The following is a 16,382-nucleotide window of genomic DNA, read 5'->3' on the forward strand; positions in this document are numbered from 1 at the left end:
CCCCCCCCCGGTCCCCTATGCCGAACGCGTGCTCGTTCGCTCTCGTCGTTTTCTGAAGCAGTGAGGAAATATTTTAGCTGATGACACATTTTAGTTTTAAACTAAGAAAACCATGCATTGCATACGACATTCCTACTGAACATGTCTGGGTAAATCAGGACAAAGCGAGACACTGCCGTCTCAAATTTGTGTGTCATCTGCTTTCATGATCCGTCAACTTGACGGAACTTTCTTTTTCAACAGAGTCCCCCGTTATGGGCAGCGCGCTGCTGGCGGCGCAGGACCCGCCAAAAAGCGCAGCTCATTTCAAAGTCAATCAGTTGCGCCCAGCGGAGCGCGGCACGAGTTTAGGGCGTGCGGGCCGAGACGCGAAGAAGACGGGACAGGCGGGGAAAAAAAGGGGATAGCCTCAGCTCACGGCGAAGTGTCCCCGAGACCAGCGACCGGTCTGGTCTGTCTGGAAGCAGAGGTGGCGGGGACTCAAGGCTGTGCGCAGTGTGTCATGAGAAAAACACCTACGTACTGCTTGCATCCTCCTATCCACAGGTAGATTGGTTCTTTTGGGCCCCGGCCCCTGCTGCTCGCACTGCAAGCGACAACGATACTGTGTGGCGCTTTTCCTGTTAGCTTCCCCGCTCTCTTTCTACTATCTGGGCGCTCGCTCGGCGCTCGCAGCAGAGCAGCTGCCTCGCCCGAAGCCTTGTCGTGCAGCCGCCCCCCACAGTAGTGGACCACAGTCAGTGGACCCGCCCGCGCCTGTGGCGCCGCACAGGCGGGTGCTCAGAGGAAGGATATACCAGTGGGTACCAAGGGGTACCTGACCCGCGCGCTCCGCCCCACTTCGCCTTTAAAGATTCACAGCCCATTAGAAAGATATAGGGGGCTCGGACGGCGGTGGTGCCGGGGTTTGTTTTGCTGCTGCTGTGCTGCTACTGCTTCTTTCACTTTGTCTCTCTCCGCCTGCCGTCTGCTCGAACCCTCTGCCGGGCCTCGGCTCCTCTGCTAGGACATAAGTCGAGGTTACTGGCGCAGTTAACCAGAGCTTTTTAAACGCGATACATGACAAATCCACCATAGAAATATTCATGGAAGTCATGGACTTGGAGACGCTGCTATCGCGCAAAATACCTTCCTGACTCGTTTGTTTTGTTTTCCCTGTCGCAGGTGGCGGGTACGACGACGGCCGGCCGCCGCGCATCACGGAGCACCCCGTGTCGGCCGTGGTGCCCCGGCACGACCCGGTCACGCTGAGCTGCAAGGCGGACGGCCGCCCGGCGCCCAACGTGTCGTGGACCAAGGACGGCGAGCGGCTGGCGGGGCCCGGCCTGCACCGCGTCCTCCTGCCCGGCGGCAACCTCTTCTTCCTCCGCGCCGAGCCCGCCGACGCCGGCGTCTACCGCTGCGTCGCCTCCAACGGCGCGGGCCAGGCCGTCTCCAAGGACGCCACCCTCGAGGTCGCATGTGAGTACATACAGTTATGGATGGAGACCTACGGTATCAAAGTGAAGTGAAATTAAACTGCACCATTTTAAGGGGTCGGGCTCCTTTTTTCTCGGCGCGCCCCTTAACAATTTCGTTAAAATCGAAAGATTTTGGACACTTTGATAAAGGTAACTGCACTGTGCAAAAGGCTACCCACGTAGATGCATTTATTAAAATCAAAAGATTTTTATTTACCAGTTTTACGACCAAATTCCATGCAGCGCTGCAAATCTTTCAGTATACGATCATTTTTAGCGCGGACTCTTCTAGCTCTCGCTCTCACTCGCTGCCCGGTGTGGATGCACTACCGCCTGCCGGGCTGCGCCGGGCAGCGGGGCGATGCCCTCCCGCGGGACAGGCCGGGCGAGCGGCGTGCATACCCGCGCGGCGCACGGCGGCTGCCGACGGCCGACGGCTAGACCACTCTCGATGACATAACCCCGCTCGGACCTTGTTTGTTTTTGTTTTTATTTTCATTTTTCGGGGAAGGGAGAGAAGAGTGCAAATTTACAGAAATGTAATCGGATATCTCTTTATTATTTCTGCTCTGCCATATTGATTTATGGTACTGGCTGGTTGGTCAGCCGCACTGACCGAAATGAACTTGCAGAGATATAGGGGATCGATCCACGCCACGGCTATTTTGATTTACTACACACCCTCACCTCTCTGTATTTCCCCTTTCACCCTTCCCTTTTTTTTTGTCCCGCTTCCCTCTCACTGTCTGACCACATTTTTAAAATATATATAGATACATGTATCGTATATATGTACATTCTAATAAATATAAATTGACGTGGTTCAACCAGCGGCCGGCCAGCAGCAGTCGATAGAATGCGGATGAAAAGGGCAGCATGAAAAAGGGCTATGTCCTGCCCTGCCCACTCCCTCTCCACTTTTTCCAAGCGGGAGCGGCCCCTCTCGTTGATGCACTGCCCCTCATTACTTTCAGTCGCGATTTACCGTGGATAGCGGCAAGCAAAATAGGTGGCCGGCCTGGCGTTGGAAAACGCCGTCAAAATCTCGTTGCGCTCATTAGTATTTTGTTTTTATTTTTGTGAGTAAAGTAAAAACATAATTGTCACATCGCTTTTTATTAATCTGGTTTCCTTTGTTGTTTCCTCCGGGCAGTTCTGCGCCACGACTTCCGGCTGCTGCCCACCTCCCAGCTCGTGTCTGCCGGGGAGACGACGCTGCTGCAGTGCGGCCCTCCCCGCGGCCGCCCGGAGCCCACCGTCTTCTGGAAGAAGGACGGCCGCCGCGTCGACCCGACCGCCGACAAGAGGTGAGCGGCGTTGCGGGAGTGTCGGATGGGCTGCCTACCGTCGCGGCGCTCTCTCGCTCTCCGCGGGCGCGCAGAGCTAACGCGCGACGAGGGAAATAACCCGCTCACTTCTCCGGTTATTGTCCTCGCCCTCTGACGCGTTCCTCCTCTTTTGCAGGGTGCGGCTAGTGGACGGCGCGAACCTAGCCATCCAGGGCGCGCGCGCGGCCGACTCGGGCCGCTACCAGTGCGTGGCGCAGAACGCGGGCGGGGTGCGCGAGGCGCCCGACGTGCTGGTGCAGGTGGCGGTGCCGCCCTCGCTGCAGAAGGGCCCGCAGGACACGACGGCGCTGGTCGGCACCGACGTCGAGTTCCCCTGCTCGGTTACCGGCGACCCGTCCCCGGACGTGCTCTGGCGCCGCAGCAGCGAGCCGCCCCCCGGAGCCGCCCCCGGAGCCGGTGCCGCCGCCGCTGCCCCCAGCGGGGCGCCGCCCGCGGGCCTCGCCATGCCCCTCAACCGCGTCCACGTGACGGAGGCGCGCGCGCTCAGGATCTCCAACGTGCAGCTGTCGGACGCCGGCCAGTACATCTGCGAGGCGGACAACAAGGCGGGCGCCCTCAACGCGGCCGCCACCCTGACCGTCATATGTGAGTATACACCCCACCCCCTCACCGTGCTGGGCAGTGGCGTGAACCTTGTGAGCTGAAGGGATCCCAAAGCTACGCATGGTGTCCGACGATCATTTTTGGCCGAGTCCCCGTAACTTTTCCTACTTTTTAAAACTCGGAATCTGACCGAGACTTTGGTTCTCTGTGTGACGATGTAACCCTGGTGTGTTTCCAGCCATGCCCGTGCTCAGCACGTCGCCGCCCGGGCTCGTGACCGTGGAGGAGGGCGGGGACGCCGTGGTGGAGTGCGGCGCCCAGGGCTCGCCTGCCCCCTCGCTCTTCTGGGCCCTGAAGGGCAACCGGTCGCTGCTCGCCCCGGGGACCACGGCCGGCCGCTTCAGCGTGGAGCGCTCACCCCAGGGGACCGCTGTCCTCACCGTCCGGGTAAGTGTGCAGCAGTACCGTTTAACGCCGGCTGAAATAAAACGTGCATTCTTTAGATTCACAAATGTATTGTTACATATTTTTTCCAAGATTTAATAGTGTGTGTTTTTTAAAATTATTTTCTAGAATCTGACACGAGCTGACACAGGTGCAGTTCTCATATGCTCTGCGGTGAACTCGGCGGGCGCACTGGTGGCGAAAACGAGACTCCTCGTACTTGGTAACGACGAAGTTCCCCCACCAGTCATTGAGAATGGCCCGAGCAACCAGACGCTGCCCCTGCGGTCGTCGGTCGTCCTGCCATGCACAACTTCTGGGAAGCAACAGGCAACTATCACCTGGTTCAAAGATGACAAACCCCTGGTTGGAAAGGGTCCAAGAATTAAGATCGAGGCCGATGGTTCATTGTCTATTCAAGGTGAGATAGCTTTTTCTCCTTATGTAGGCCATATCAAACTGAGATATTTCTGTCATATTATCCTGACATTTTTCTTATCTAAACAGCTACAGAATTGTCGGATAGTGGAGAGTATAAATGTGTCGCCTCTTCCAAACGAGGGCATTCTTCACTTTCTGCGTGGCTGACTCTCTCAAGTTCCATGCCTGACAAAAACGAGAAAAAAGGATTTCCACCAGGACCCCCGAGCCGTCCTCATGTTGTCAGTAGCACAAACACTAGCATAACACTGGCTTGGAGACGGAACAACAAAGCAGGATCCTCTGCTCTTATTGGATACCAGGTAAGCAACCCTTTCCTCTACCAGATCTTATAATATCCTACCTGCACTGGATTGATGGATTTTTGAATGAAATTTCTAGGTGGAAATGTTTGGACCTGAGAAAGACGGATGGGAAGTTGTGGCACAGAGAGTTCCATCTTCAACATACACTCAGAAGGATTTGATACCAGGTGTAGCCTACTCGTTTGTTATAAGAGCTGAAAACTCGAATGGGTTCTCCCAGCCATCAGAACTGACAATTCCAATAGTTCTACCCCTGAATGAGGCTGAGGCCAATTTTGAATCAGATCTTGAAGAGGATGCCTCTGTGGAAGATGGCCCTGTCGTACGACTGAGTCAAGTCATTCCAGTTTCTGCTTCATCAGTAAAATTGCTGTGGGAGGTAGGTTAAAAAAATAATTTCTAATTAATTACAATCTCTCATTTAACTATTTAGGGTATTTAATATCTATTTATTTTCAGGTTCTTGATCCTGATCAGATGTCTGGATTGAGCATCTATTGGCGTTCAGTAAATGAAGACACGCTTCACACGTTATCTGTTTTGCAATCTGGTCCGCCTTCACTTGGATTTATAGTGACAGGCCTCAACTGCTACACAAAGTACCAATTTTTCTTGGTGCCATTTAACAACGCTGGTGAAGGAAGGCCATCAAACATTCAAGGAGCTCGCACTTTGGCCGATGGTAAGACTTTTTTTACCTGACCTTTAATTATTTTGAAATTAGGTTTTATGTCTAATGTAATCCCTTGTTCTCTATAGCTCCAACGGCACCACCAGCACACCTAGAGGCTCACTTCCTGAACGTTAGCACAGTTTCAATCACTTGGAGTCCTCCTCCAGCTGTTTCTCATAATGGTCTCATTGAAAGCTATGAGGTTCGTAATAGTCTCTTAAACTTTTAAGTTTGATTTTTAAATGTATTTCTATCAAATTTGCTTATGGCATTTCAATTATTTCATATCCTGTAGGTTGTGGTGAAAGGTGGCGATCCCCCAGAACTTCTCAGCAATGTTACATTGAATGCTGATCCAACAGGATCTCAGCAACTCCTTTTGTCAAATCTCTCTCAACAAGTGACATATCATGTCATAGTCGCTGCTGCTACTTCTGCTGGTCGTGGACCTTTTAGCACTCCGATTATATTTCAATCTCCAGCAGGTGGTAGCAGGTAATTGACACAGCTGAATTCTGTTTTGGCACAATCTTAATAAGCTATCAACCCCATCTCATATCTCAATTATTTTTTTTTGCAGACAAATCACTAATAGTGAAACAACTGATACCCCTTCTTCTAATAATCATCCCACAATTCATCGAGAACCCGGAGTATCTACTGGTGGCAATAACAATGACTTGGTGACAGAGACCTGGTTTATGGCTTTGCTTGGAAGCATGGTTGCTGTGATGGTTTTATTGTTTTCTGCAATTTTGTTCCTTCACCGAAGGCAACACAGAGCTAAGAAGGGAGGATATCCACACCTTCATATGTATGGTAAGATTTTTTGATATTGATTTTCCTGACACAGACTCTTTGCAGAATAGCAGTACAAATGTTAACAAATAGCATTTTTATATAACATTACTCTTATTTTTGTATCTTAGATTCGCGATCCAATGGTGGTGTTTTGAGTCTTAAAGGAGCTGAAGCAGAAGTGGAGGTTGAAGGTGCTCCCCTTTGCATTGCTCCAAGACCTGGGGCACGTATGGTTTGGGGTACAAACACTACTTTAAGTGGTGGTGGCTCCATAAGTGGACCTGAGTATGCGGAGGCAAGACCTTTACGGAGTGATTGTCAAGGTAGGAGAAGGAATATTTTTGTTTATAATATTTCAAATCCACTGGCAGATATTTTCATTTTGTGAAATAACTTATTTGTTACTTACAGGTTCAGTTGGAAATTCAGAGTATGCAGAGGTGAAAAGCAAATACTCTCTTTTAAGCACGTTCCATGGACATGGCAGTCACCCTTACCCTCACTCGCACCACAGTCGTCCTCACAGTGGCTGCCGAGGGATAGAGTACAGTGAGGGAGGGGGATGCTGTGGATGTGACTATGAGTCAACTAGTCAGTGCTGTAGTGGCAGTGGCAGTGGTAGTGGAGCTTCTGATGGATCTGGAAGTACAGTGGCTTATGCAACCACTACTCTCGTAGAAAGTGTCAAAGCAGCCCCTTCCCGTGTTGCTCCTCCATCAAATCTGCCTTTTCCTTCTCTAGTGAGTATTGTCTGAATACATTTCTACTTGTTTATCTTCTACATCAAGAAGTTAAATTTATTGACTAACAAATAATTGTTAAATCTTACAGAGCTGGAGTCGCAGCTGTGGACCAACAGTTTGTACTCCACAAACTAAAAGACCTAGAGATGGACATTATTCTGACACTTACCAGCAGAATGGTATGTACTTTTATTGGTAAAACACCAAGTTCTTTCCAAATTCTTCTAGCAAAAGGTTTTATATCTTGATATTTTATTTCAGATATCTCTAGAAGCTTAGGACAGAAGCGGACAGCAACAACTCTCAATTTAAAAGGACAGCAGTGGCTTAAGGTATGTGTGGACATTTCCACATGACTTAAACATTGCACAAAGACAAAATTCTAATTTTTTTAAAATAAATTATTCATTATAGGGCCGCAATAATGGATCCAGCAAGAACTTGCCACCTCACCCTCCACCATCACAACTTCAATCTGGATTGGCATTCTTAAGAACTCCTCAATATAATGATTATGCCTTTTGTCACACATCATCACCGCTCAGAGATTAGAAATTAGAATTGCCAAAACAATATTATGTTATTGCTTTGATATTATTTTTCATTGCCTATTGCTCAAGGTTTGGGTCAAGGGTCTCATTTCTGTATGATGCCTTTGGTACAGATTTTGAAGGTAGGTTGACTGTATGACTGTATTTTGCAGGAATGGTCAGTAGACCAAACAAGTTTATCTTTTTGAAGTTCGGTATGATAGATGTCATATTTGTGTGTGTAGTATCAGTTTAGGAAACAGTTATCCTAATCCTGGATTTCCCTAGTCAAATTGAAAGATGAAGTAGATTGAGTAATGTAGGTACTAAAAATGTAATTTGAATCAGCAGACATACTTTATAGTAATACTTCAATACAAGATAATCCATGAAAATTTATGCTAAAAGTAAAACTATCAGGATTTCTATCATAGCTAGTTAAACATGCAACCAGATGTCTTATTTCCTAAGACAAAATCATCAGCTCTAGTCAAAAGTAACGTGCATAAAATGAATTATATTGTGTGTATATTTTTTATTGTGTACAGAGTTCTGGATAACTTCCCTGTGTAATAAATTGCCATAAAAGTATCCAGTCTTAAATACGCTCCTAGTCTTATTGTTGAATTGTGTAAATTGTATATATTACCTGATTAAACTGTTAATACTGAATTGTACAAAGTAAGAAGAAATATGGGTCTGTAAAAATGTAAACCTTTGTAAAACATTGTTTTTAATACTGGTTTGTACAAATATAACAGTTAATTGTTTCCTTAAAAATCGGTTTTTCTGTACAGTGCCCTTCTTCTCAGATGACACTTCAAAGCTCTGCCATTTAAATTATTTTTGTGGGTCAGGAACATTATATTTTTCGGTTCTCTTGGGGCTTCCTTTTTTAGGTAGTTTTCAGTGTGATGGTGGTACTCCAGTGTGCACGTTAGTGTGAGTCTACTTTACTTCAGCTAATGTAAGGCAAGATGCCTCTCGTTACCTAATGTAATGAAGAGAGTAGTGCTTCACATTAGCTAATGTGGAGCTATAGGCAGACCAGACTAAGGCCACACTTTTCTTTACCCCCTCTCGCCTGTAACCGCCTATGCTGCCCGTGCTGCGAGAAGTGGGACCAAGTGGGACCTTAGGCTGGTCATAGTCGACTCACGGCTTCTTTGCGCTTCGGAGAAGGTCACGTGGTCTACCCGAACGCCCTCTAAGCCAATCAGAACGCTCATAGGCCGAAACCCAAAGCGCAAAGTGACAGCCAGTGGGACGACTATCTAACGTGAGTCACAGGATGTTATTTAGTATAGCAGTCTCACATTTGATTGTGGCCGTATGGCGGTCACGTTCGCCGTTCGCCACACATGTTAGTCGGCCGTCACCTCCCCATTGGCGAAGGCAATGATGATCTCGGCCATGGCGGCGTAGGCGCCCCAGCCCATGCCGAACATGCCGACCAGCAGCAGGAAGGCGTTGACCAGGTGGCGCCAGACGGGCAGGCCGTCGCCCCAGCGCCAGCTCCAGTCCATGAGCGGCGGGAAGATGAGGGCCAGCATGGTGGAGGACACGGAGCCCATCAGCGAGATGAAGAGGCCCAGGCGCGGGATGGACTCGGCCAGCAGGACTGCAACACCCGGGCAACAGAGGCTCGTTGAGGTAGGTTAGATAGGTTAGGTGTCCCGTCGGTCCCATCGAACTCCGCGGCTCGGCCAGCCCGAGAGCCGCACATACACATACATTCTCACGTACGGTTGCAGTGTTGAGCTCAACAAAAAGTTATGCGCACCCCTGGAAAACGAGCGAATAAGCAGAGAGGATTGTGGCAGTGACGTCAGATCAGTTTAATTTTTGCGAAACGTTAGATCGGGCAGCAGTTCGACTCGACCGGCGGGACTGCGCTGATTGGCTAGTTCCGAACCACCTCTCTGCGTCACTCCCAACGAAACGATTGGCTACAAAGGTTGTGGTCGTTCTAGCAAAATTATAACGGGACAGTTCCCTATACGATAATATAGCCGGTAAAACCGCGTACGCGTGTGACAGGTCGATCGCTGTCGCTGTAGCTGTGACACCCCACTCTCCCCGGTCCACTCCCGAAGCTCACGGCGAGAAAACTGCCGGCCGGAGAGCGTTCAGAGTAATTAGAGGCAAAACATACATACACTCACTCACAAACACACAAACAAACACACACACACACACACACACACACACGCACACACACGTACACACTATGGTAAAAACATTAGTTTCGAGCCGATTTGGGCAAGCCCTCGGCGCTGCGCTGTTGCACATGACTCGAGCTTCGGCCCCTTGAGGTAGGCAACATCCACACTCGCGTGCACGCGTGCTTGGATGGTTGCCTACCCCGCCCTCTCGGGCGTTATGGGCGAGGTGAGCCGCAGACTCATCCAGTCTTACACGTGAACAGGACGATGGCGAAGCGGAAAGTCAGTTCGGCGGCCACGGGGTGCTTGAGGGGCTGGAACCGTCTTTCGATGCTCGGCCAGATGATCTCGAACGGCACGTACGCCTGGATGGGGTAGGACAACAGGATCGCCACGCAGATCCCAGTCTTGATCACCTGACAAAGCCTGCAGTGAACAAGCTGTTAGAAATATTTATCTCGGGAAACAGCAACAATATGATGTAGCGAAAGATTTCTGCTTCTTACACATCTGCCTGGTCGAAGTTGAGCGGTATAATGGACTTGACGTCCTCGCCATACTTCATGTAGCCAATGACTCCCACGACTACAAGCAGGAGGCCGACGAAGACGGAGCCAACGTTAAGAACTCCAAGCGGGCGAGAAAAATCGTTGGGGCGTCGCATTTCGTTCCGAAGTGGCATTGTCTGCAAACATAAAGCAGAGCTACTTTTTAGCGTTGTTTCACCAATTAACTATCTTGAGGGTACTTCGTGGTGCGCACCATAGCGATTGCTTCGAAGCAGTAGAGCGCTGTGCCGAAGAACAGTGGCAGTCGAGTCGGCTCGACGAAAAGGTTCCTCTCGGACAGAGGCGGCAGTCCGTCACGAGAGCACACGTAGATGGTGATGAAGACGCCTGAAACGTTACCCGTTCCCCTTATAGTGACTCCTAGTCATATTACTGGTCCTGTTATTACTGTGTTACTTTTGTTTACCTGTGAACATGAACAGGTTGGAGATGAGAGAGATGGGCACGAGGTGCTTGAGGGTCCGAATGCAGCTCCCCAGCAGGATGGGGACGAGCAGCATCGCCATGTAGTAGTGTACATCGATAGGTATGATGTACTGGTCCAGGACCTAAGCACATATGTGTTTTCGAATCTCACACCTGTCCCTACTCGTGGAGGTGGGCGGCACTGACAAAGTGTTCAACCCAACTAGGTACATGTGCACTTAAAAGTGTTCCACTCGATAGTCATGCACTTTTAGCGGACTTTTAGGTGTTCAACTCCTCTGTTGAAACCGAGGACTTAAACACTTAAAATTTTAGAAATGCCGAGTCGAACGCTTTATTTTATCAGTGTGTGCTTGAGGTCTGTAAAGTTAGCGACGCGCGGCATCGCGCGCGTGCGTGCGTCGAGCGTGAATCTCCGCAGCTGCGGATTATTGGCCAAAACTTCGATCTCGTTCACTTTTGATGTACCCTGAAGTCGTTACATCGAAGAAGAAACCAAGAGCTTTAATTTGGTAACGAAATTTGAACTCGAACTGCGATGCTGGCTTCCGATGTCCTCATTCGAGGGAGAAGTGATATTTTTGGTATCAAATGAAAGCTCAAATCTACAGCTGCGGTGACTGACGCTCAGCGCACGCACGCGCGCGGCGCCGCGCGTCGCTGACTTTACAGACCTCTGTCGGCGGGAGCGCATACGCTGTCAGTCAGTGTCAGCGCCTGACCCGGACTGACACGGGCGCAGCGCACGGACACCAGGGCGTCAGTCGACATGCCGCCTCCTCGCGATACCCTTCTCGCCCTGCTTCTGCCCTGTCTGGCCGAGTGCAATCTGTGAACGCGGTATGAACTGGACCGTCAGCAAGGAAATGATCGTTCAGCTGCCATTCCCTAGGAACCACGTGTGCAAGGACCGGCTGGAGCTCTAACGAAAACAAAGAACTGACATTGTCCGTCTTGTTTTCGACTCGATATGGAAAGTTATCAAAGAGCGTCCTCGGGCCAATCAGACCGAGTCAGACGGGGAAGTGATTTCGTCCTTTCCTCTGGTGTTGACACTAACCTGTTTCATGTTGGACGCGATGAAGACGAAGTAAACGGTACAGAACCCGAGCTGCGTGCAGACTAGAGAGGCGTAGACAGCCTTCCGCACCGTGCTGGCCCAGCGGGGAAATGCCCCCGGGCCGACTTCAAAACTATACTGCGCAGTTTCCGCATAGTCTGGGTGAACTGAAAGGCGGAGGCGCTTGGCAGCGAAAGCCGACGCGTGCATCTGTAGGCCAACCCAAAAACTTGTTACTAATAGTGTACCGGGTGTCAGGCCCACGACACAACCAGTCTCCTCCCGCCATGGCCCTTAGGCTTTAGGGTATGCAAACCCTAACACCGTTGTATCGCAGCCCTGACACACGGTAGTATCACAACAAAGGGTCAACTCCTACGTGGCCGTCTCTACAACACGTGCCAGTACTGGAAACACGAAAGTGCTCTTTCAGGGGTGTTGAAATATCGAGTAATGCCTTTGTAAAGGCGCTAAAGAGTACTACAGCACTACAGGTGATAAAAGTTATCGCCTTTTCAGTGTTAATGATTTTCTAAGCAGGGTTTCAAACACTTAACACATTTTCCCTCTGCGATTTAACACCTTTGTTTTTCCAGTGAATAATCACGAAAACAGGTTTTCCCGTAATCGTAATATTATTCCTAAATTTAGTTTAATAGAAACAAAGGAAAAATAGATTTAAATTTTTTTTTGAAGTATTTCAACTAACTAGCTGGTGTTGAGCAAATACGCAGATGGTCCCAAGGAGTGCCAAGAGTGCCGGTCCTAGCAGGATCCCAGAATTTTTTGTAGCTTCTCCCATCGCGAACATGCCAGCCCCTGTGTTGGCTTTGACGTAGTGGATGAAGGTTTCCAAGTACCTAGAGAGTAAACAAAATGTTTGAGATGCCCTTCTAGAGCCCTGCAAGATAACACATGACACCCAACATGAAACACGGCAACTTGCAGCCAGGGTTCAGACTCATTTTCGAAATTTGCAAACCCTCCCAACATTTAACGAAAATAAGGTACCTAAAAATGCACCCCCTCACAGTCCTGGGGAGACGTAGTGAGAGGTGTGGTTAAAATAATAATAATTTAGTTTCATTACTTGCCCAGCAGGTGAAACGTACCGTAAAAATAGTTTTGCAGAGTTTTTGTGATAAAAGAAAAATGATGTTTAGCGCCAGGGCAGTACTTAACACGTGTCGTGGAAATATTGCTCACCAATAAACTTACGATGTGGGATGCTTGACGTGTGTTTCCTGTCCTTCTTCATCGTGTTCGCGCTGCTTAGCCTGCGGATGGTCATTTCTGTCGGAGAAAACCTTTGCTGTTTAAAGTTTCTTAGCTCACTTATTACAGAGACGTAAAGTGTATTATTACAAATTGTTTGTTACTCGGGAAACCCATGTGCGTAAATGTATGCGTTATTTGCTGAATGCCCACATGTATGCATCAAATATCCCTATGCCCTATGCTAAAAGCTATGTGCTAAAGTGCGTACCTGGCCGTGTACCGGGTGTAACTGTGAATACGCAGCAGTGTTGCGGGATTGCATAGTCAGGGGCCGCAGGGGCCATGGCCCCTTACGGGTGTAAAGAGTGGGCAAACCCGCAACACTGCTGCGTATTCACAGTCACACCCGGTACACAATAATTAATGAATGCATGATCATGTACGCAGTATTTGCCGCACACATGTAGGTATTCAGCAAATAACGCATACATTTACACACTTGGCTTTCCATAGTAATCATTCCATAAATCTGCTGACAAACTTCAAAGTTCTAATGAATTACATCGATTAAGATAGTTCGAAAATGAACTGGGAAGGATAAGAATAGAAAAGATTTGGCACCGATATTTATGAAAGGTTTAGTCTGTTTTGCTTTACTTTTTAAAGTTTCTTTGGTTTCAAAATATTTCCGTAATACATTTTCTTCGCTAGCTAAAAACAAACCTGGGCAAAATAGACGGCGTCCTTTCTTGTAGGAGGATGTCTGTCTCGGTTGAGCTTTTGGTAGCTGCAGGATTTGCGTTAGCATCTTCTGACAAACTGTAAAATAAAAGTAATTCGTTTTCGTTAGTTCTCTTAATGTTTGTGAAAAGATGACTGTCTCGGCCTGACACGCCTGCCACAGTTAAAAGCGCGTAACAATCATGATGGCATAGACGTCGAACTGTATGGGTAGAAACCACACTGGTAAACTAAGTGCGCAACTGCAAGTTAAATACTTGAAAGTGTTCAATTTCGGAGTAATACACTTGTAAGTGTTCAACTCGGTAGCTATGCGCTTTGCCAGTCTGTGACGCCTCGGTTGGACATTGGACATTCCCTTAGATTGGACGCTCATAGTCGGGAAATTGTTCAACCTAGGAGTTGCACTCTTAAATGTGTTGAGCAGTTGTACACTTGGTTTATCTGTGCATACTTATGACTCCTTATAATTCTGGACGTTAATGTAGAACAACATGCAGAAGGTAGTGCATGCGTGTTTCCGTCCTAGACAAAACGATTCGTCGGTTCAGTGGCTGTCCAATGTCGTCAAAGTTTTGATTTTTTTCAATAATTTTAATCGAAGAGTGGATTTAGCATACATTTGCTGACGAGGTAAACGATATCAAATGAACGCTATAGCAATGAACCGGTGTGGGGTGGACCAAATTCCTTGTTTTTCCTGTGTTCATTCCTCCACGTTTACCTTTACATCATAAAACAAACTGGTATTTAAGATAAGATTTGGCTCCTTGCTTCTGTTGAATCTGACAGCCTAACACCGAAAGGTGTTGTACTCGCATGTAGAACCCATTACGACCCATTATAATAACACAATTAAATGCTATTCCACAGCATTACGGCATTATTCCATTGAAGATGATCAACAAGTGATTACAAAGTCGAATTGTACGAGTGCAAGTGATTTCCATTTCCCTTCGTTTGGAATTACCGTAGCAGCAAGGAAGGAAAGGTCGAACATTCACAAAAACTGGACGATTTAGAATAAATCTCTTTTTGAGGGCCCTCTACTACCGGCTTCCTCATGCGCGCTTCTTTATGATGCTCTGACAACATTTTATATGCCTAACTTCAAGTACTTCATCGTGCTTATCGCTCAGAAGTACGTCGCCATTGTTGTAAGATTAAAAAGCATGCTTTAATTGGGTTTTTTTACCGGACTAAACCCGAGAATAAATCACACAGAAGCGTTCGGCAATATACTTACTGCATGTTTAAAGCGCTCGGGCGCAGCCGCCACAGCACGCACCAGATATCACGAAGCGGGACCAAAGCAGACGACGCTCCGCCACTCGCTCCCACCTGAGACTGAGACTGACTAGTTTGGCTGGCGCTCGGCGCGTCGTAGGCGTTGGGCGTGGATAACAGAGATTGAAATCATCTGGACGACGGACTGGCACCCGCAGCCTCCATCGACCAGAAGAATACTAGCACGATTCGGCAACTTCCTGATTGGAAAATAAATAAGGTCCCTGAATTGTGAAAAGTCCCTGTACGTTTTCACATGTTTGACCTAGACTGTGAGGACTCATCTTTTTTTGAGGACTGGTAGTTATAAGTAGAAGTAACGATTGGCTCATGCATTGCTATACAAGCCTCTCTCTGTGAAATGTTTTGTTTGATTGATTTTCCCCAATAAAAAAATAAAATTATACCTGCAATAATCATTAAACACTCAATTTTTCGCTGAGCGAAGCTTATTTACAAAATGAGAAATAATGATGCAACTTGAGTAATGCAGTCAGCTGTTATTGCGAAAGAGACGCAAGGTCCGCCCGCACCGGCAGGTGTAGACAACCGTTCCAACGTACGAGTGCGTTTGGGTGCAGAAGCGACCAGCGCGCCGAGTACGGCAGCTTGAGTACGTTGTCGGTCTAAGCGCGTGCGCACGTCGGCTATAGGCCAGCCCGCAGCCCGCCATACGCGCGTGCATGCTTGTCGGGAAATTGCCTACCCACCAGGCGCCCCCGGCCAATGGTGCTACCAAATTACCCACTGTACAAACAAGATATTCTTGGATTTCAAGACCTGGTCTTGGATGCCATGGGTGCTCTCTATAAGATCCAAGACCGGGTCTTGAAATACAAAAATCCTTTTTTTATCGTGCCTCTGATGTTCACGTCAGAATATGTTACAATGACGAGCAATCGCGAGCTGTAGTCTGATGCCGTCCTCCGGGTAAAGCCGTAAACATAACACGCACCTCCTGTCCCTATTGGTTTTCCAGAAGAAGCCATAAATTGACGTAGCTAACCAGTGTTCCTGGGTTAGGGCGCTATGGCAAACCGCCTACGATGTGGCGCAAACTTCGCGTATGGAGTCATTGTTGGCCACGGTGGCGTTGGCTGTGGGCGAGGAGATGAGAATACCCACCTGAAGTTAGAAAAGCTACGGAATTGGCCACTTCCTGTACAGCCTCCAGGATGAGAAATTGGAGAAAGTTGGGTCCTGCTGGTCTATTGTATGGACTGGAACCAGTGATCGCAGTTGTCCTTATATATGGAATATATCCTTACGGCCCAGTGTTTGGTAAGTGACATTGACAACACACTATACTTAACCGTCGCTGCCCACTGTTCCTTATGGACCCGTGCGAATATGCAACCCGCCCGGACGCGCGCATGCGTTACAGTATAACTACGAAAGTGTGCTGTGTGAGTCAGTCAGCCACCTGGTATGTTATCGGTTTAAAAAACCAGAATCACACTGGTAAAACAAAGGTGCTAATCAACACCTTTAAAAGGCACTAAAGTTCCAAAGGCACTAATGTTTTCGTTTTTCCCAAATGTCTTCTACCTGCGCAAAATAATTACTCTTAGACCTAAATTTTCGCATTAAGCTGAAAATTCCGCTTCAAACGAGGTACCATGTGATG

The 16,382-nt window shown here is 48.3% G+C and overlaps 2 protein-coding genes across 4 annotated transcripts in view; one reads left to right on the forward strand and one right to left on the reverse strand.

Moving 5' to 3' along the window:
- The window catches only part of LOC113205073 (roundabout homolog 2-like), a 196,423-nt gene extending 188,354 nt beyond the window's left edge, over nt 1-8,069 (forward strand). For both annotated transcript variants that reach the window (XM_052264992.1, XM_052264993.1), the window contains 16 exons: nt 1,165-1,461; nt 2,614-2,767; nt 2,925-3,394; nt 3,591-3,799; nt 3,926-4,217; nt 4,304-4,539; nt 4,619-4,921; nt 5,002-5,224; nt 5,302-5,417; nt 5,511-5,710; nt 5,796-6,034; nt 6,145-6,339; nt 6,428-6,756; nt 6,848-6,938; nt 7,021-7,091; nt 7,174-8,069. In XM_052264992.1, the coding sequence (XP_052120952.1) occupies nt 1,165-1,461; nt 2,614-2,767; nt 2,925-3,394; nt 3,591-3,799; nt 3,926-4,217; nt 4,304-4,539; nt 4,619-4,921; nt 5,002-5,224; nt 5,302-5,417; nt 5,511-5,710; nt 5,796-6,034; nt 6,145-6,339; nt 6,428-6,756; nt 6,848-6,938; nt 7,021-7,091; nt 7,174-7,311 (3,563 nt within the window). In that variant the 3' untranslated portion in view covers nt 7,312-8,069. The remainder of the gene's footprint in view (nt 1-1,164; nt 1,462-2,613; nt 2,768-2,924; nt 3,395-3,590; nt 3,800-3,925; nt 4,218-4,303; nt 4,540-4,618; nt 4,922-5,001; nt 5,225-5,301; nt 5,418-5,510; nt 5,711-5,795; nt 6,035-6,144; nt 6,340-6,427; nt 6,757-6,847; nt 6,939-7,020; nt 7,092-7,173) is intronic.
- LOC113205021 (proton-coupled amino acid transporter-like protein CG1139) lies at nt 8,006-14,874 on the reverse strand. 2 transcript variants are annotated; one of them, XM_026420442.2, is made up of 10 exons: nt 14,715-14,874; nt 13,451-13,546; nt 12,728-12,802; nt 12,219-12,369; nt 11,510-11,719; nt 10,430-10,571; nt 10,217-10,350; nt 9,961-10,139; nt 9,708-9,880; nt 8,006-8,910 (listed from the first exon to the last, which is right to left on the reverse strand). In XM_026420442.2, the coding sequence occupies exons 1-10, from the start codon at nt 14,717-14,719 to the stop codon at nt 8,654-8,656; spliced, it is 1,422 nt and encodes a 473-aa protein (XP_026276227.1). In that variant the 5' UTR covers nt 14,720-14,874; the 3' UTR covers nt 8,006-8,653. The 2 variants fall into 2 exon arrangements, with proteins under 2 accessions (XP_026276227.1, XP_026276228.1); XM_026420443.2 differs by lacking the exon at nt 14,715-14,874 and having other exon boundaries at nt 12,716-12,802; nt 13,451-13,513.
- Between the last annotated feature and the right edge of the window lie 1,508 nt (nt 14,875-16,382).

The sequence above is a fragment of the Frankliniella occidentalis genome, unplaced genomic scaffold (assembly GCF_000697945.3).
Source record: "Frankliniella occidentalis isolate FOCC.00 unplaced genomic scaffold, Focc_3.1 Scaffold23, whole genome shotgun sequence".
In the NCBI taxonomy this organism is placed as follows: Eukaryota; Metazoa; Arthropoda; class Insecta; order Thysanoptera; family Thripidae; genus Frankliniella; species Frankliniella occidentalis.